The 20,738-nt window shown below is 45.8% G+C and overlaps 2 protein-coding genes across 6 annotated transcripts in view; one reads left to right on the top strand and one right to left on the bottom strand.

The window, feature by feature from the left end:
- Positions 1-867, bottom strand: part of AK9 (adenylate kinase 9) — a 218,116-nt gene extending 217,249 nt beyond the window's left edge. For 2 of the 5 annotated variants that reach the window (XM_053299458.1, XM_053299383.1), the window contains exon 1: positions 76-866. The gene's annotated coding sequence lies outside the window, so the exon portion shown is untranslated. Of the gene's footprint in view, positions 1-75 lie in introns of all 5 variants that reach the window. The other 3 variants (XM_053299533.1, XM_053299612.1, XM_053299697.1) reach the window with 3 other exon arrangements.
- Positions 385-20,738, top strand: part of FIG4 (FIG4 phosphoinositide 5-phosphatase) — a 143,593-nt gene continuing 123,239 nt past the window's right edge. Inside the window, exon 1 of the mRNA XM_053299812.1 lies at positions 385-1,218. Coding sequence (XP_053155787.1) covers positions 1,156-1,218 — 63 coding nt within the window. The 5' untranslated portion in view covers positions 385-1,155. The remainder of the gene's footprint in view (positions 1,219-20,738) is intronic.

Below are 20,738 nucleotides of genomic sequence, written 5' to 3' on the forward strand. Positions count from 1 at the left end.
AGGAAGTTTGGCTGGGAAGCGTGGTGGGGCTACCCCTGCAGCTATTGATGACGAGCCCGGGGTGGCGGCACTTACTGCGTGATGATGGGGCCAAGCCGGGTCCCGTGGCGTGGCCTCCCTGGCTGCTGAAGCGGGGTGTGATTAACCTCCCACGCTACTCCGCAGTGATTTGTGTCTCTCTCGTAACCTTGGAGACTGCCGGCTGCCCGGTCTCTCCCGCAACCTCCCCGCTCGCTTCGCCCAATCAGCGGGCTGCCGCCGCAGCCCTTCCGCGCGAGCCTGATATTTCTGCAGCCCAAAGTACTGCTGCTGCTGCTGCTGCCGCCTGGTCAACGGTCATGCCTAACACAGAGAACGGGAGCAGCGCGGGGGCGGCATTGGTCGCCCGGGCTGAAGGCGGTGGAAGTTGGAACACGCGCCGGGGGGGTTCCGAGGGAAAAAAAGGGGGTTTTCCTCCAGGGATGGGAGCCCTTTGTGGGAGGGATTCGGGGCCGCCGTTTGGGATGTTGATCCTTGATGGGTTCTGCGCGGCTATGTGCAGTGCACACACCGAGTAAGCGGCATAGGATTCGGGGGGGACTGACTGCTGTCTAAGTCACACTGTCCGTGCCTCTGAGCAGGCTGGCCCTTTACGTGCCGTGCAGTCCTGTCCTAAGCCGCATCCTTAATCGGACAGTAACGCGGAGTTCAGTAGAACTTGCTTCCTAAGGCAGGGCGCTTAAGATCGAAGCCTTAACACGACACACCCGCCAGTGCGGTGCTGAATAACCAACAGAGCACAGACAGACACGATACAGTTACTTAGCTCCTTGCCCCCCCCCCCCCCCGCGACAGCTGGAGCTCAACTTCTTAATAAGCCTGCCAGGGAGGATGGGCATCGATCCCAAACGCAAAATGGCCGAGGTGGCAACACACGCAGTCATGTGGCCACGCGCTTTCCCTGTCTGTCATTCTTCTGCGGCTGCGCATAACAGGGTGGCCCGGCCTGTTTTGTTTGGGTGTGCAAGGTCCTCGTTCCTTCCACCTCTAAATAGTGAAAAGGGGTTTATGGACTCCTCTACCGCTGAGCAGTAAGTTTAGGGTCGGGGCCAGAACAGAAAAAGGAGGAGGACGCGCCGTGGCTGACAGGGAGTAGCCCTCTCCCTTGCTGTCAGCATGCCTGCTGTGGCTCCGATTATCAGTTCGGTGCAGAAGCTGGTGCTGTACGAGACTAGAGCTGTAAGTAATTCCTGCAAGGCCTGCTCACTTCTCCCACTGTTTGTCACATTGAGGTGTTCTCTGGGTGCTCCAGTGGGAAGCGGGAAAGACACTCGGTTATTTTTACTGGGTAAGGAAGAGCAAATCTGAACCCTCTCTAGCGCATTTTACTGCCCCCACCATATGCATGTTTACACAAAAGTCTCGCTGTGCTGTGTTTAGTGAAAACTTACTCCCAAGTGAGTGTGCAATCCTGTGAACACTAAGATCCCCCAAAATGCAACTTATTCCCAGTGTGTGTGCATAGGATTGTAGCCTAAAATTTACTTGAGAGTAAGCCCTTTCAAAGTCATTGGTATTTGTTTCCAAATGTGCAGTGATGCGCTGCAAGTAAAAGTTCTCACCTACACCTCTCAAGAACATATGGATTATTCTGAAAGATGGTGTAGATTTTTCAGACGTTTCAAGCAACAAAAAGGCCAAATTGCATCTGCTGTTCTGGACACTCTAGCCTGTAACTTCATTTTTTAGTAAGTGCTTAAGCATTACTGGTTTTGACAAGATAGTTACTGGCTGCATTGTGTCATAAAATCAAATGTGCTGAGCCACAGCCATTATTTTGCAAATTATTTCAACAAGCATGCTACTGAAGCACGTAGCTGAACACTGAGAAAATGTGGTTAGAACCTTCACGTGCTGAGTCAGTATATCTCTTAATACTGTTGTTTTGTTTTTATATAGTGCAGTTTGCATACATGGCACTTTTCAAGTAATGAAAAGATGGGTTCTGGCCCAGTAGGCTCATGCTGTCTAAAATTGACACAAGGGAAGCAGCAGAAAGGGAGGGAAGTGGAAGCAAGGAAGAATATTAATGTTGTTTAATGTTTACATACTTAAGCAAATTTATGGTATGGTGTGAGGATTATCTGCATAGTCACTTCTCATTGGACTAGATAGAATCCCCCCATTTCCTTTGCCAGTGTTGGTGGTGACTCTGCTTCTGCTGCAAAACTTTCCCCAGAGACATGAAAACAGTTGTCCTCCTCCTTTACCATTTTTAATGTCAGGTCTGGCACTACCAATTGTTCTTGGGGTCAGGTTGATGCTCTGAAATTGTCTTCATTATCTGGTTGTGGGCTTTGTGGAAGCACCTGGTTGGTCACTGTTGGAAATAATATGCTGGACTGCATGGTCCATGTTGGAAAAACCATATAGGAACATAAGAACCTTGTGGGATGGGCCCTTGATCTGATCCCCCAATGCTGTTATGTTCGCCAATAATAATAATAATAATACGATTTCTATTCCGCCCTTCCAAAAATGGCTCAGGGCAGTTTACAAAGAGAAATAACAAACAAACAAGATGGCTCCCTGTTCCCAAAGGGCTCACATTCTAAAAAGAAACTTAAGACACACACCAGCAACAGTCACTGGAAGTACTGTGCTGGGGGTGAACAGGGCCAGTTACTCTCCCTCTGCTAAATAAAGAGAATCACCACAGGGTGCCTCTTTGCCCAGTTAGCAGTTTTTTCCCTTAGAAACACTTCGTTCAAGGAAGATGATTAGATTCCCTGCAACAAGTGAGGATGTGATGAGTAAGAGGGCCACTGCAGTGGGCCTTGAAGCCTCTCACATAACACTAGAACCAGGGGTCATCCCATGAAATTGATTGCCAGGAAATTTAGGACCAACAAACAGAAGTACTTTTTCACACAACACATAATCAACTTGTGGAATTCTCTGCCACAAGATGTAGTGACAGCCAATGTCCTGGATGGCTTTAAGAGGGGTTTGGATAACTTCATGGAGGAGAGGTCCATCATTGGCTATTGGTTGGAGGGCTATAGGCCATCTCCAGCCTCAAAGGCAGGATGCCTCTGAGTAGTTGCAGGGGAGTAACATCAGGAGAGAGGGCGTGCCCTCAACTCCTGCCTGTAGGCTTCCAGAGGCATCTGGTGGGCCACTGTGTGAAACAGGATGCTGGACTAGATGGGCCTTGGGCGTGATTTAGCAGGGCTGTTCTTATGTTCTTAGGTGCAGATCTTGGTGGTAGTAGCAAACAACAAATATTTATATACCGCTTTTCAACAAACATTTCCAAAGCGGTTTACATAGAAAAATAATCCTCTCTAATAAAACGCTTGGTGTCCGTCCGTGGACGGACACCAAGTGTGTGTCCGTGCCTCCCTCAGCTGTTCTGAGCATGCGCGGAGCGCATGCTCAGAACAGTCCGAGGGAAACACGACCGCCAGCACCCGGCGGCCATGTTGAGCGGCCAGAAGGTGCCGCCCCAAAAAATCCAGGGAAGAGGCCGCCCGCTCTCCCGCCCTCCCAGCTGCCCAAATTCTCCTTCCCCGCTCCCCCCCCAAATGATTAAAGGCCAAAATGGCCCAGGAAAATGCCTCCGCGGCCGCCGCCAACCACCCTCCCAGCTGCCCAAGACCTTACCTGTAGCAGCCCGCAACAATCGGGCGAACTGAAAGCAGTTTTTGCGCAGAAGAGAGGAGCTCCCGAACAGAGCTCCTCTTTGTGCTTAGCCAATGCCCAAACTGCTGCTATGGACGGAAAGGACGCAATAGGTGTCCTTTCCATCCATAGCAGCAGTTTGGGCATTGGCTAAGCACAGAGAGGAGCTCTGTTCGGGAGCTCCTCTCTTCTGTGTAAAAACTGCTTTCAGTTCGCCCGACTGCTGCGGGCTGCTTCAGGTAAGGAGGTCTCGGGCAGCTGGGGTGGGGGGGGGGAGGCCAGAGGGAGTGGGGCAGGGGGGGAAAACTCTCCCCTACTAGCGCCCGTTATTACAACGGGCCAGAAAACACTAGTAAATAAATAAGATGGATCCCTGTCCCCAAAGGGCTCACAATCTAAAAGAAATGTAAGATAGACACCAGCAGCAGTCACTGGAGGTGCTGGGGGTGGATAGGGCCAGTTACTCTCCCCCTGCTAAATAAAGAGAATCACCACGTTTAAAAAGTGCCTCTTTGCCCAGTTAGCAGGGGTAGCACTAGCAAATATTCAAACAAGAACTTTGAAGGCTGACGTGGAGAAGGGTTCCATGTGAACAGCAGTTGAATGTGGGTCAATCAGTCCTAAGAGATAGGTGAGCACTGTTCCGAAGGGATGGGCAATGGACTCCGTTGCCCTTGGCTGATTGAAAGGGAGTCAGGTTCAGATCTCCAAATCCAGAGTGGTGGAGACGGGTGCTGTGAGGCGTCCAGTGTGGTAACACAACCAATCCTGGAGAAGCCAGTGGGAGCCCCAGGCAGTGTTCCCTCTAACATGGATTCCCAGATGTTGATGACTACAACTCCCAGAATCCTCAGCTGCAACGGCTTTTGCTTGGGGATTATGGGAGTTGTGGTCAACAACATCTGGGAATCCCTGATAGAGGGAACACTGGCCCCAGGAAGAGTTCTCTTTTTATTGTGAAGGGCAGGGCGCCCTGGAATGGGTTCGTGCTGAGAGAGAGGCCTGAGCCTTGGAAAGCATTGCAATTCCGGCATCACCTGGTCAGCTCTTGCTGGCCGTTGAAAATCCAGGGGAGAAGATGTAAATCTCACTCTAGGCTGTACCCATATCCTGAACCAAGGTGAACACCCTCTGGCATGTTAGAACAATGTAGGTGAGGGAAGTGGTATGGGGTGTGAAGTGGGGCTCTATGTGAGCTACAGCTGGAAGAGGAGCTGACCCCTCCCAGGGGGCTTGGTAGCAACTCTGGATGTAAGCAGAGCCCTTCCTGTGGGGACAGGGCGGAATGGCTTTCTGCCTCAGCTGATGCTTAGCAGCTGACTTAGAACTGGTGTGAAGCAGGGGAATCCGACTGTTTAAAATCACGCAGACCCATGGTGGGTATGGACGCGATGTGATTTCTGCCCGGTTCTCTGAATGTCAACGTGAAGAAATTCAACAAAGCGTGGGTAGATGACGGGAGTAACTATGACTCTCTTAAGGTAGCCAAATACATCTTCATCTAATTAGTTGTATGCATGAATGGATGAACGAGATTCCCTCTGTCCCTACCTACTATCTAGCAAAATCACAACCAAGGGTAGGGCTTGGCAGAATCAGCAGGGAAAGAAGACCCTCTTGAGCTTGACTCTAGTCTGGCACAGTGTTCCCTCTAACAGGAATTCCCCGATGTTGACAACAACACCCAGAATCCCCAGCCAAAGACCACTGCAGCTGGGGATACTGGGAGTTGTAGTGAACTACATCTGGGAATCCGTTAGAGGGAGCAGTGGTCTGGCAGTGTGAAGAAACATGAGGTGTAGAATAAGTGGGAGGCCTGCCTGGGCTGCCGGTGAAATAGGTGAAATACCACTACTCTTATCGTTCTTTCACTTACCCTGTGGCGGGGGTGGGGGTGGCGAGTGAGCCCTGAGGGGCTCTTGTTTCTGGCTCGAAGCGCCTGGCGCGGGCCAGGTACAACCCACTCCGGGGACAGTGTTGGGTGGGAGGGTTTGACTGGGGCAGTACATCTGACAAACTGTAATGCAGGTGTCCTAAGGCAAGCTCAGGGAGGACAGAAACTCCCGTGGAGCAGAAGGGCAAAAGCTTGCTTGAGCTTGATTTTCAGTATGAATACAGACTGAAAACAGGGCCTCACGGTCCTTCTGACCTTGGGGTTTTTAAGCAGGAGGTGCCAGAAAAGCTACCACAGGGATAACTGGCTTGTGGTGGCCAATATTCATAGCAATGTTGCATTTTGATCCTTCGGTGTTGGCTCTTCCTATCATTGTGAAGTAGAATTCACCAAGTGTTGGATTGTTCACCCACTGATAGGGAACATGAGCTGAGTGTAGACCATTGTAAGACAGGTTCGTTTTACCCTGCTGGTGATGTGTTGTTGCAATAATAATCCTGCTCAGTATAAGAGGAACAGCAGGTTCAGACACTTGGTGTATGTGCTTGGCTGAGGAGCCAATGAGGCAAAGCTACCATCTGTGGGATTATGACTGAACGTGTCTAAGTAAGAATCCCCCTTAAACATAATGATACTGTAATGCCATGGGGTCTCGCTTGGCCTCGGAAAGGTGGCCGCCCAGCCCGGTGCCGAGAGCCATCTGCCTCGTGAGTGGAGTGCAGCCGGGGCTGCCTCCCGCCTGTAGTGCACTGCACATTAGTGGGGAATCTGGTACTAAATCATTCATAGATGAACCGATTCTGGGTCAGGGTTTTTTACATACCAGAGCAGCTCCCTTGCTGCGATCTATTGAAAGTCAGCCCTCGACACAAGCTTTTGTCTCTTCACAGGGGGTGCTGGGAGAGGCCGGGTCTGCCGCAAGCCAGCACCTCTCCCACGCCAGACGGATAGACCAGGTCTCTGTGCCCTTGCTTCCAAAAGCCTTGTCCTCGGTAGAGGCTGGGTCTGCTACTGGTTGACACCCCTCTGCCTCCCCTGGGACCGTGTCTCTTCTTCTTGGAGTTGGAGAGAAGAGGGAGGAAAAACTCCAAGTCTCAACTGCCTGCCCTTAGCCGCCAGCGGCTGGAAGACCTGGCCTCCAAGCCCCGGATGCCAGCTTTACTGCCGACGCCTTAATACACTGCCCAGGCCATGGCCAGGCTCTCCCCAGAAACCCTCCCGGGGTGGGGGGCCAGAGAAGAGAGAGAGGGAAGGAAGGAAGGGAAAAGCCAAATTCTGGGCCAGTGGCCAGGTCTACCCACAGGCAGTGATGGCAGGGGAAAAGAAAGGACAAAATTCAGACTGGAGGCCAGGGCTACTCATAGGTGGCCATGGCAGGTAGACCTGGCCTCCAGTCCATAGAGGCCAAGTTTATCCACTGGTGCTAATGGCAGGGGCAAAGACCCAAATCCGGACGGGAGGCCAGGTCTACCCATAGGCGGCCATGGGTGGGTAGACCTGGCTTCCAGCCAGTAGACCAGGTCTCTCTTCTCTTTTCTGGCCATGCAGGGCCATGCTCTTTTCCTATTCTTTTCTCCTGGTGTCACCCCCTCCCAGCCCCCTTCCTGGGCTTAATTCTCCACTTTTTTTTCAGGCTGTTGACTTATTTATTTATTTATTTAATACATTAATACATGACTTAAGGCAGATCCAGTCCAGCAACCTGTTTCTCTCACACACAGTGGCCCACCAGATGCCTCTGAGAAGCCACAGGTAAGAGGTGGTTGAGGACATGCCCTCTCTCTTGCTGTTGCTCCCCTGCAACTGGGATTTAGAGGCATCTTGCTTCTGAGGCTGGAGGTGGCGACCTGTAGCCTAGTAGCCTGTCATCTGTGAATTGGTCTAAGCCCTTTTAAAAGCCATTCAAGCTAGTGGCCATTATCGCATCCTGTGACAGAGAATTCCATAGATTAATTACACGTGGTTTGAAAAAGTACTTTCTTCGGTTGGTCCTTCAATTCCTGGCCTTCAGTTTCACAGGATGGACCCTGGTTCTAGTGTTGTAAGAGAGGGAGAAAATATTATCTCTGTCCACTCCAGGCATAATTTTATATACCTCTATCACATCTCCCTGTGGTGGCCTCTTTTCCAAACTGAAAAGCCCCATATGCTGCTATAGCCTTGCCTTATTAAAGGTAAAGTGTGTTCTCAAGTCGGTTTCGACTCTTGGTGCCTCATTAGGCCCCTGATAATCTCAGTTGCCCACTTCTGTACCTTTTCCAGTTCTACATTGTCCTCTTTAAGGTATAGTGACCAAAGCTGTATGCGGTAGGTACTACAAATGTGGCCGCACCATGGATTTGTATAAGGGCATTATAATATTAGCATTTTTATTCCCAATCCCTTCCCTAATGATCCCTAGCATGGAATTTGCCTTTTTTCATAACTGCTGCTGACTGAGTTGACACTTTCAAGGAGCTGTTCACCACTACCCCAAGATCCCTCAGACCTATCAGAGTCTATGTAAAGTTGGGGTATTTTTTTGCCCCAGTATGCATCATTTTACACCAACTGAACTGCATTTGCTGCCCTATATCCAGGAAGACCACTGGTCCATCTAGCTCGACATCATCTACACAGACCGGCAGTGGCAGCATTTCCCAGGTTAAGGACAGAAGAACAGTCCTGCTGGATCAGGTCCAGGGCCTATGTTGTTTCATAATACACACACACACACACACACACACACACACTCCACCAGATGCCTCTGGGAAACCCACAGGCAAGAGCACAGGGCCTACCGCCTCTCCTGCTGTTATTCCCCTACAACTGGGATGTAGAGGCATATCACCCTTTTGGCTGGAGGTGGCCTATAGCCTTTGGACTAGTAGCCATCGATAGACCTGTCCTCTGTGAGTTTATCTAACCCCTTCTTAAAGCCATCCAGGCTGTTGGCTGTCACCACATCTTGTGGCTGGGAAGGTTCCATAGGTTAGTTATGCCTTGTGTGGGGAAAAGCACTGTTGGCCCTAAACTTCTTAGCAATTGGTTTCATAGGATGACCAGGGTTCTAGAGGACCTGGAACCTTCTGCATGCAGGCATTCAGGTGCTCTTCCCAGAGTGGCCCCATCCCCTAAGGGGATGTAGTCTCCCATCCAGATGCAAAGCAGGGCAGACCCTGCTTAGAAAGGGGGACAATTCATTCTTGCTACCACAAGACCCGCTCTCCTGATTTGATCGGATCCAGCCAAACAATTAGTAGTCAGGCCGCTCCTTGGCCTGCCTACCAGGGGAGGGGAGGGGAGAGCAGGGGGCGGGATGAGCAGAAGAGAGCAACTGCCATGGGAGATAACTTTTTCTCCCTCTATCACCAGAACATAATGTGAGGACAGCCCTGCTGGAGCAGGCCAATGCCTATCTAGTCTGGCATCCTGTTTCACTACAGCAGCCCACTAGATGTCTCCGGGAAGCCCATGGGCAAGAGCTGAGGGCATGCCCACTCCCTAGAGAAGCATCTAGCCTCTTGGGCTGTAGCCGGCCGTCCTCCATATATTTATCTAAGGGCTTCTTGAAGCCACCCAGGCTGGTGGCTGTCACCACCTCTCTTGGCAGAGAATTCCATAGGTACCACTCATGGCCTCGTGGCATAAAGGAGATGCTTGAGGCAGTTTGACGGGAATCGCTTTTTGATGCTAAGGTCTTCCGAGTGCCACTTTGTACACTGCTGCTCAAGCCTCCTCTGATGTCAAAGCAGGTGAGTTAATGGTGGCCAGAACTACCTGTTTTCACCCAATCTCCTTTTGCCTACATGGACCCATTGTGACATCACAGTAGACCAGCCACTCATTGTCAGATGACAGCTGTAAAGATGCTGGCCTTGAACACAAAATAGTTTGAGGTTAGTTCAACCATCCGATAACAAATGCTTTTGTAAATAAGGAAAGATAAGGCCCGGGGGAGACCCGAGTTCAAATCCCCATTCAGCCATGAAACTCACTGGGTGATTCTGGGCCAGTCACTTAACTCTCAGCCTGACCTACTTCATAGGGTTGTTGTGAGAGAGAACAAGACTGCATATACCTCTCTGGATCCTTGGAGAAAGAGTGGAAAATAAATGTAAATAAATAAAGATAGATAGATTGATTGAAATAAAATCTCTCTTCCCACCCCTACCCCCTTAACATTGCATCTGATTTCAAATGGATCTGAAAACTAATTCATTCAATTAGGGGTAATGGCTGTTGCCCTTAGGGGATGGCAGGTCTCTCAGCTCTCCTGCTTCTGTTTGTCTTTTTTTCTTTTTAAAATGGTGGTGGTTTTATGGTTTCTAACTGTTTAACTGATTTTAAGGTTTCAAATGTGATTTCTATGGAGTTCTATTGTATTTTAACTTTTGCAAACTGCCTTGGGATGTCTTACGAAAGGCACTGTAGAAAGCAAATGACAGAATGCAGTCTTCTGTCATTTCCAGCTAGCAGTTCTACACCCCAAGAAGTTCTTCAGCAGCATAGAATATATTTGTGAGCAAATACTGTGGCCTTTTAACTTCATGTGGCAAACTGAGGCACTTACATATAATTCTTGTGTGACTCTTGGGTTGTGCAAGCCCCATGCTTAGAAAGAACAGCATAAGAATTTTCTAGGATGAAGAGAGACAAAGAAGAATGACTTGTTGCTTCTTCTCATGAAAAAGAACTTGGTCTAGTAGACAAATACACACTTATTATGGAAAACTTTATTGAGGATATTGCTTTCTGCAGATATCTCAAATAATTTGATGTTTAACTTATGTAGTGTTTTGAGAAATGGAAGAATGCTGTTGAATTCACAGCACTTTGAATTAAGTTCTGATTCCTTATGTAAAATTTGGATAAGTGTCCCAAAGATAGATGACCCTCCTCATTTTTCCTAGGGAACTGACTTCTGTTCTAGCTATGTGTTGGACTACTAGGCTGCAATCTTAAACACACTTGTTTGAGAGTGATCCCTATTGAGCTCTGTGGTTTGTACTTATGGGTAAACCTGTTTAGGACTGCTCTTAGCTTTTCAGTCTCCTTAATTGATATAGTCTAGTTTACAGCCTTGTAAAAATGTGGATTATTGGTGGTAGCTGCAAATTCTGTGGTGTTTGGATACTGATGCAAAGTGTAAATAATTATTATACATCCTAATTGGATAGCAAGTAAAGTTAATCTAAACTTGTTTGCATGTTGCAACAGTTCTGTTGAATATCTAAAGTCTTTTTAAAGTTTAATTTCCTCCAAACAGGTGGAAAGTAATCATCCAAAATGTTACTGATGATGGGTTACAGTTAATACTAAAATAAAAGATTCTCTGCAATCAAAGCATATGGGATGAAGTGGGGGAAACAAGCAGTCATTTGGGTACTGTCTTGTATTTATTCAGTCCCTATAAATTACTTGTATCTCCTTTCTATTAAAGTTATTCATGTTTTAAAGGATTCTCCCCCATTGCTTATAAAAGGTTAGCGTAATCTTTGACCTATGTACTCTTTCTATCTTTCCTCCTACATTTTAACGGAAGGCTAAGCTGACCTTGGGTCATACATCTGTTTGTACGAATAATATCAAGCTATTTAATTGCAAAGGGTATAGTGATGGCAGTGATCAGCTATTTTGGACTTGCTCTGCATTTTACAAAGTGAAATTTTTGTTAAAGTAGTTTGAGTTGAATCCAGTACATCTAAAGATGGACCATGTCAGAGCACATAGCTTGGAACTAAGGGGCAAACAGCTGTTTTTCTAGGGTTATTGCAGAGGTAGCTATGGTTTAAAATTATGTTTAAAAGTATGAAATGTTTTCTGAAGACTTAGTGGTTTTTATGTAATTTGCAAAGATGTTGAATTTACACGGGTGCCTTGGATACAGTCGTCCCTCGCCAACCACACTTTTCCCAATTGCGGTTTTGAGTATCCACGACTGGGAAATTGTGACTGGTCTCGCCAACTGTGACTTGAGCATATGTGATTCTCATGGGACTTCACTGGCGTAACTTCCGAGGACGAGAGGCAGGAAAGAGTGAAGGAGTGTTGGAGAGGTGTTGGAGAGGTGGAGTAAAGAGAGAGACTGGGAGAAGTGGAGGTGAGATGTGTGAAAACTGTACAATATTGGGGGCTGTACAGTAATGATTGCTGTGCTTTCACTGCTGCTGGGGGGAGCCTGCATTTCACTGTTTGCTGCTGCGGGGAGCCTGCATGTTTTGGGGGACTACATGGCTGCTGTGACTTCACTGCTGCCTTTGTACTGTTTGCTGCTGTGGGAGCCTGCATGTGCTGGTGGGGATTGCGGGGGGCGGGGGCGGGGTGCTGCATGGCTGCTGTGTCTTCACTGCTGTGTTTGCATTGCTTTTTAGGAAGAGGTAGGAAAGCGGAGGGGAGAGAGGGGGGAGAGCATTGGAGAGAGAGAGAGTCCGGAAAATGGGTCCAAAACATGCAGGCAAGGGAACAGAAGGTGCTGTGGCCAAGGACAAAATCAAAGTCTTGGACTGCCTGAAGGAAGGCCAGAGCAACAGCACAGTTGGAAGACTGTTTGAGGTCAATGAATTGACCAGGCTTTCAAGAGCTACTACACCAGGTGGAACTTCAAACACATCGCTGACCTGATGGATAGCAACCCCAACATGACCCTGAAGGAAGCCTGCAATGGATACAACGTTGCCTATGCCTTGACCATCAAGGAGGCAATGGATGAGCTCAGGAGCAGCACCCTGAATTCCCGTTGGAGGAAGCGGTGGAAGGAGGCTGTGAGAGACAACACTTCTGTGCCAGCTGCGGAGGAAGAGGTTGGAAGGATAGTGGTTTTTGCCAGGCGACTTGGCGTCGATGGCTTTGAGGATATCCAGCCAGCTGAAATTGCTGAGCTTCTGGAGTCATACTTTGAGGAGCTCACAGAGCAAGACTTGGAGGCCCTGATCCAATCTTCCAGTGATCTGGAAGAAACTGGTGAAAAAGAAGACAATTGGAGGGCCACAGCAACATTGACCCTTGAAAAGATCAACAGAGATCATGCCTCAGAGCTGGCAGATGAGGCAGTGGACATGGACCCCTTTAGGCAGCACAGCTTGACATTCAAGCAGGGACTGATATATTGATTCAACCCTACACAGAGGTCCAAAAAGACCTGAGGAGGAAGTTGGCACAGCCAACCCTCCTGAGCTTTTTTGAGAGAGCACAGCCTGGCACTTTAGAGTGGCCTGGCACTTTGGGGAGCAGCTGTGAACTGCCTGCAACAGAGGGCGCATCGGAGGAGGAGGGTGCTGGTACCCCCTTGTCCCCTTGAAAATCCCCCCCTGAGCCACCCCACCCCTCCCTCAGCTCCCTTCCCCCTGATTGCAACCCACCACATCCCTCCTACCCCTCCTCAGCATCCTGACCATCTGCATGGCTGTCATGTAGGAAAAGCTTCTCATTCAGATTTCTTGTGTTCTGCTGTTTTCTTGTGATTTTTAAAGTGCATTTGAGTGGTTTGCGGGGGTGGCTTCAGGAGTTTTCCAGGGGCTCTATCTGCTCATTCCTCTTGGTGACTCTTGGTAACTCTTGCTGATTCTGTTGATATAGTACAGTGTTTAGGGAGATTTGAGCGGGGGGTGGGGTTAGTAACATTTCCCTCTTGATTTTTAGATGATTTTGCAGTCACGGTTCCCCTAACCCCCTGTTTTCCATTGGTTTCAATGCCTCGCCAACCACGAATCTGTCAAATGGGGTTCTGCGGGAACGTAACCCTTGCGGTTGGTGAGGGATGACTGTATTTAGAATAAAATCACCCCTTCTTTTCTCCATTCATTTGATTCATCTCTGTCCTAGAAAAGGATGACCTTCTTACCTGTAATGTTTTCACCCTAAACTAGATGATTTGTGAACCAGTTATTTTTAAGAGATGGTAGTTGACTATTTAATTGCTCTCTGTTTTTTAAATCTAAGATTAGTGAAGGAATTTATACCCACATAAAGGAGTTAATTATTCTGTATATATATCTGAGATGTAGCAACAATCCATCACAAGAAGGAACAAGAAAAGTTCTAATTTTTTGTTAAGAGAAGGATTGGAATGCTGACATGTTTATGAATTTTTGCTTGATCATAAGAAATTTTATGATATGAGTTTAACTCCCAAGTGGAGTATCAGGCAGCTTTTAGTGACTCATATTACTCTGTGCAGTTTGTACAAATGGCTGTGCTACAATTTTGAATTAACTACACTTCTTGGAATTTTTCATATAAAGTCATTTGTAAGCAGTTCTGCCATGCATTGTCTTTATGTTCTATATGAGCTGTACTAGAAGCATTATAAGTAAACTAGTTTTTTTGTAGGCATTTTTCTATCAGGTTCTTATATTTATATTGTCAATAAAATGCCATAGTGATCATGATGCAGTGATGTATTTCCTAAACTGGAACTTTGACTATACTGCAGTTTCCTGATGTAGCTTAAGTCTAATCTTAAATACTGAAAGCATGAAAAGTCATCTAATTTGAGGCAATCCATGACAGACAGGGCTTTGTTTGGAGAGACCACACCTCTCTTTCTTTCACCCAAATAATGGATGAGGGCTCCTCTCTTATTTGACTGAGATCGCTGTATTGTCAAATAAACAGCAACAATTACATTAAAACAGCAGCAGAGTGCAGAGAAAAATGAGCCAATCCTGCTTGTGTGACACCACAAATAACCTATGAATGTTGAGAGACCACTTGCTTACAGACCAACAAGTGTAACGTAATCTGAAGGTGAAGGCTGAGTTTTATCCAACTTCAGGACATGAGGGATTCTTAAATGAGTCATTCTTCGATAATGCAGATGCTTCCTTTGATTCAGTGACTTATTCTGGGTGCAGTGAACCATCCCACAAAGAATGGCTTCCTTATTCATTGCAGCGAAGAGGCACATGCATTTATTTGCATGTGTACTTCTCCTCCTCCGCTCACACTTGTGTATCTGAGATTAAAAACTAAATCGTTATAGGGATCTCTAGATCATGGTGAATGCCTAGCAGCAAAACAGACTAGCAGCATTCTTTAGAATTGGCTAAACTAGCCACATTAGAATCAATTAGCTTGGTAGGGCCTTTTGGTACAGACTGGTCAGCTGGGCAACCTTTTTTTTTTTTTTTTGGCCTATGCATGCAAAATTGCAATATTTTGCTTTTGATAGTCAGAGGAGTACATTGCCACAGGGAATGCAAGTGGATTCTTTTTCTTCGGGCTCTAAAAAGCTAGTTTTCCTATGTACACTAGTATTGCTTACAATTGGAGCAAGAGAGAGCTTGTTTAGAGATGCTGCAGTTCCTTTTCTCCAACCTAATAATTCAATAAGCCCAGTGACAGCTAGGGGTGTGCATGGAACTGATTCAGTTTGAGCTTGAGCCAAACTTGAACCAGCCTACCAGCCCGTGAGCCAGTTCCAGTCGAACTGGCCCTCAGCTGGTTCCGAGTGTTGAACTGGACCAAACCGGTTCAATTGTTTGAGGGTGTATTCCCTTAAAGGGGAATCCAGTGGGGATTTCCCTTTACAAGCAAGGGGGAACTGACTACCTTAAACTTCCTAATAGGGACATTGAGAGGGCACCTGTAGATAGAGGTGGTGGCGTGGCTCCTCTGAAGTATCCAGACTAGGCCCGGCACTTCTTTACAAGCATGCCGCATCGGACCAGTTCTGTTAGAACTGGGGCCGGTTTGGCTCAAACTCAGACCTTGGCGGGGGGGGGGGGGGGTGTCTAGTTTGGTCCGAGTCCAAACTGCTTGAATCAGGCCAAACCAGTTTCAAATAGAACTAGTTTTGCACATCCCTAGTGGCATCAGCAGGCCAGTGTGGTGGGGGAGGAAAGGGTAGCACTGCAGTTTGCTACTCAGCTGCTTGCCGCAGTGAGTGGCAAATGCCATGCTTGCTATAACATAAGTAATGTTTTGCACATTGGTTAAAGTTACGGGTCCTTGTTTTGTATGTTTTCTATGTGCTGAAAATCGATAGTCTTGGGCTTTGATGTGGAAAATCCAGATTCAGCTATTTCACCTATGAAGATTTTTAGTGGCCTTAAGCAAGACAATGTGGCTATGCAAACTACATCCAGAGCCAACTATTTTGCATTATCTTCCAGATACTGCAAGAAGACAACTCGATCAATCAATCCTTTACTGCAGTCATTGACCAGCAGAGCACAACAAAGATTAAGCAGAACAAAACAATTGGATTACAAGCCATTAAAATGAAACAATAACTAAGGCAAATTAACCTATTGTTGATGAATTTTACAAGCTATATAACAAAAATTTGCAACAATTAAAGAAATCAAATCATTCTGGTCGGACAATACATATTGAAGATAAAATAGATCTATATGGCTTGGAAAATTTACTATAAAAGGGATAATAAAACAAGTTCAGATATCCTTCTAAAAGAGGCAGTATAGGAGAACATGAGCCAAGCTAGGTATGGAATTTTTTTACACTTTTCTTCCAATGCAACAGAACAACTGTCATCTCCATGCAGTGCCAGTGATGTGAATTTGGTTCGTCCCTGGGTCCGCCTTTAGCCAATCAAACAGACTCAGTGGGAATCTCTTTTGAGGCTTTATTGCACTGCAGTTGCAAGGTATTCAACGGCTATGGCTCTACATTGAATACAAATAGGTTACAGCTTGAGGTGTTCTTTTATACAATCAACAAAATGGATGCTGACACCCTAGACATAGTATACGTGGCAATAAAATGGTGGACTAAGTATCTAGTATGCATGCGAATGATTCATTGTTCATCTGGTGATTACTCCTTATTTGGTTACATCCTGTTTTCTTAACTGTCAGCAAAGAACAGTCAGAATCTTGTGAGAACCAAGTTTCTTAGATACAATTTAGTGGAGAGAGATAACGACGTTGATCATGAGAGGCCGTGATGTCCCTGAGCTGGGCTGGGGTTACTTTGAGTTAGAATGTGGTATTCTGGGCAAACATGGAGTTTCTTTGGTTTTCTAAACACATCACCAGGAGGACCTTGCAGAGTGTTCGGCTTTGGCCAAAGCTGTGCATGGACATACTTAACTCAGTGTGACACTAAACTATTGTTTGGCACCACATGAAGGAGCTTCAAGCTTATGTGCACTCCTCTTCATGTTGCAGTTTCTTCTCTCTCTCTCTCTCTGGAAATGAACCATAGTTTATCATTACATGTGAACTACTATAAATTAAAAATTTAATCAAACTGTTTGTGTATATGGAGGAGAAAGTGCATGAATCCAAGCCATGCTTGCATAGCAGCAAACTATGTTTTGGCCTTAAAGCTGAACTGAGATTCTCTCAAAAATTTATCTGTTTTACAAGGTTTTTAGGATATACGCAACAGGAACTCTGAGGCACTTCATACAAAATAATTTATCATTATGATACTAGAGTTGTTTGATTATTCTCCCTCTATACCACAAATTCTCCCCCTGCATGGTTGATATTTGAAAATAAAAAGAGAGAAATTTATTTGTGCATCTTCATCATAACATGCAGTTTGTCCCTTTTTAAAATGGTATCAACTAGATATGCCAGAGATTGAACCTGGGTCTTCATGCATTTTAAAGCATAAAGTACACATTTCTGTGTAAATGTATAGATTCAGGCGATGTGAGCTTTTTGTGTCTGCTTTTTGCATCAGAGCCAATATAACTAGTTTGAAGAGCATGGTGGTGAAATAAATCTTACAAGACAAAAGTGCCAAGCAGGAGCATGTATCTCCTTTATTCTTTATATCTGTTTCAGTGGCTTTTATTAGGAATGTGCATGAAATGGATTTTGTATCCTGTTTTGAGCTCGAAACAAAATGCAGATGGCTGAAACGTTTTGTTGAAACAGCAGTCGACCCAGTGGTTTTGACAAAACAAACCTTAAAACTTTTCGAGTGTTTCAGCCCTAGGGAACAATAGGGAAATTTGATACACTTCATTGTTCCCCATAGGCAAGGTTGATAAAAATAGATTAAAAATAAATTGATTTTTTAAATTTTTAAATTGGATTTTTAATTTTTAAAATCAATTTATAAAAAAGAACCTAGGTCAAAGATATCATTGTGAATGTTAATCATAGCTTCCAATTATATTCTATGAACATGTTATCAGCAATATATGGGGCTGAGAGATTACAGACCTGATCAATCCTATTCTGCAGGTGGTATACATGCAACACACACAGTCAAGCCCTTGCCCCCTCCCCATCAGAGTGGGAAGACATTAGGTCCATTCACACGTTGCATTCAACACTCAAACAATGAGTGTACTGTGTATACTGGCACAGATCTGTACACAGGTACAGTCATTAACATGTTATGCTGAATACAGGTACAGAAATACACTTCCTATCTGTAGCATCATGCATTTGAAGGGCCTGTGTCAGCCTCCCCTCCCTCTAAAGAGTTAACTGGAAGTGAATCCTTGTTTTACTGACAGACTGGTGATCTACAGAGATTGCTCAATCAGTCCACCCCGGGTGGGTGGGACCTAGACAGCTGTTGCTGGGAATTCTGGGAACAAGAAAGGAAAAAGCTAGGCTGGAGGTGCACAGGAGGACATGTGGCAATGGAATTTGCTGCAACAGGATGACTGTAGCTCTTGGAAGACAGAATTGCAGGGGCTTAATTCTCTACAGGAGTTTGGTAAGTTCAAGGAAAGGAAGCCTGGACTTTGGCTTCAGGAAGATCAATTTAGAGGAAAGTTTGTTTAGTCAGTCTTTGTGTTAGAAATGTATATTTCTTTTGTGTGTGTTTAGTATATCCCTGATACTGTTCTAGTATTGTTTACCTGCAACGTAATTAAAAGAAGAAACACTATCCTACGTCCAACCCACCTAGGGCGTTGCAAAAGACTTTGTAAACATTTGAGCATGCATTAAGAAAACCTATTTTTGTAACCCTACTAAGTATTCTTAACTATATCTAAAAGCTGAGAAAGCTTCAGATGGAAGCAGTCTGTAGTAATTGAATAAAATGGAGGGTTTTTTTTAGTTTTTACAAGCCTCTCCGAGTTGGTTTTTAAGAAAGGTGGGGGCGGGGTGAAGGGGGATTTTTCTAGTGCAAACATGTCCTAAAATATTCAGTAGCTATTAGTTTTCACACCACATGCAGGCTTGCACGTGGAAGACTTTTGTACCTGTCCAAGAGCAAAATTAAGAGTTTTTTCTGGGTTATCCTGCCCCATGCCCAGAGAGTTTCTGTTGACAAAAGGGGTGGTGGTGGCATCATTCTGAACCTACCAATAATACAGGCAGCTCAGCAGGGATGATTCAGCATTGCTTTCCCTCACATGAGCTTGTGCTGAGACAAAAGCTTTAATTTTAATTTTAGAGAACTTGCGTTTTGGGCGGTATAGAAATGTATTAAATAAAATAAATAAAAATAATTCCCTACTTTGTAAATGAACACAGGTACAGTCATTCATATAAACAATTTTACAGACATCTGTACACTCGTACAACATAATGTCTGTGTCAGGTTAAAGAAGGCCAGTGACTGAATAGAGGATTTGGGTGGGTGGAATAGATCTCAGCAAGGAGGAGTCGTCTGGATATAAATGCAAGGGACTGGGGAGGCGAATAGAATGTGAAACCAAAAGTGAACAGAACATATTCATGCAGTCCTGAGGAAATGTTTTTGGAGTGTATCTCCACTGTAGAAGTGAAATGCCTATCATAGCAGCAGGCCGTAAAAGAGACCCCATTTGTGAATATTTTAATGAAGATCCTGTACCTGTGGATATGACAGGCACATAGGCGAAACTAGCGGGGGGCAGCCAGGGCACATGTCCTAGGTACCACTGGGGGGAGTGCCAGTGCCATTCTGCCCCCCTCCCCAATTCACGGATGTTTTTAAATTAAATTTTTTTTTAACCTCTAGCCTCTTCGGGAGGCTTCCTAAGTGCCGCAGGGGGGGTATGCAAAGGTTTCCCCTCCCCTGCCGGCCTCGTAGATCACTGCCTGTTGGGCTAATTTTCAGGCCTGTTAGGGCCTACCAAGATCAGTGTGGTGGCCATTTTGGAGGTCGCCGCACATGCTCAAAAGGCCTCTGCGAGGCCTGGCAAGGCATAGGACCTCACAGGGACCATCTGAGCATGTGTGGTGGCCATTTTCTTAAATTTAAAAAAAGGCTGCTGAAAACAAAAATGGCCACCGCACATGCTCAAATGGCCTCTGCAAGACCAAGTCTAGATTTTTCCCTGATCTAGGTAGTCAGAAGAATGCAAAGTTGTTGGCAAGGGACTTGAGCATTTAAAAAAGATATAAATGGCACAAAAGTAAGTTGACAAACATCCCTTAAAAAGACAATGTCGGTTTAATACCTTGTGAGCTGGCAAAACTGAAGGGGGGGGCAGAGAGGCAAGGAATAAAATAGAAATATTCACTCGCATGCTGTTTAATTCTCTATACAGAGCTCTATCTTTATCTGCATATATGTCAACCTATCTGATTATAAGATTTGTGGGATTTCAAATTTGGAAAGAGCCTGCTTTTTAACTTGTGTGGTGCTTAAAAAACAAAACAAAACTGAATATCACACTGTTTTGCTGTTTTGTGGCTAGTTGCAACTTCCACCTTGTTCTTGATCAGGCTGCTGGATCCAAGCCTATTGTAAGCTGCTGGATAATTTCAGATTGTTTGGGGCCCCTAGGATTTCCCAATGCAACAATCTCCCTTTAAGGCAAAAGCTATTTGGACAAGGGGGAAAAATCCCATCCCTGAATTTCTTGGAGGCAGCAACCTGTTGTGAGGTGTGCTGAGGTGGCAGAGCATTTGCTAAAGAGAGCTTTCACTGCTTAGCTCTAAGGAGGCATGCCCAGCACATAGATGTGCTGCGTTTCCTTGGAAAGGCGACTGGCACATATGTGCCACATGTGGTTGTATGTGTGTGTATGCATGTGTGTGTTGCTTACAACCTGTTTCTCCTGAAAGTGTCTGAACTTGTATTTTTGAGCTGATATTATGGTAAAGTTATCTGAAAGATGGGTGTCAGATGTTTGGACAGGAGCGCAATTTCAGTGCTTGCCCTAGGCACTATTTTCCCTAGATACGCCTCTGGACAGGCATGTGTGTAAAATCCGAACAGTGCAATAAAGAAATGCAAGGCCTGGTTACCCAAATGAAACAGCATTATGAGATTTGTGCACCTTCTAAAAATGAACCTTACATCTATCCCAGAATATGTATTAAAGTTATAT

Source organism: Hemicordylus capensis, chromosome 1, assembly GCF_027244095.1.
Source record: "Hemicordylus capensis ecotype Gifberg chromosome 1, rHemCap1.1.pri, whole genome shotgun sequence".
Classification (NCBI taxonomy): Eukaryota; Metazoa; Chordata; class Lepidosauria; order Squamata; family Cordylidae; genus Hemicordylus; species Hemicordylus capensis.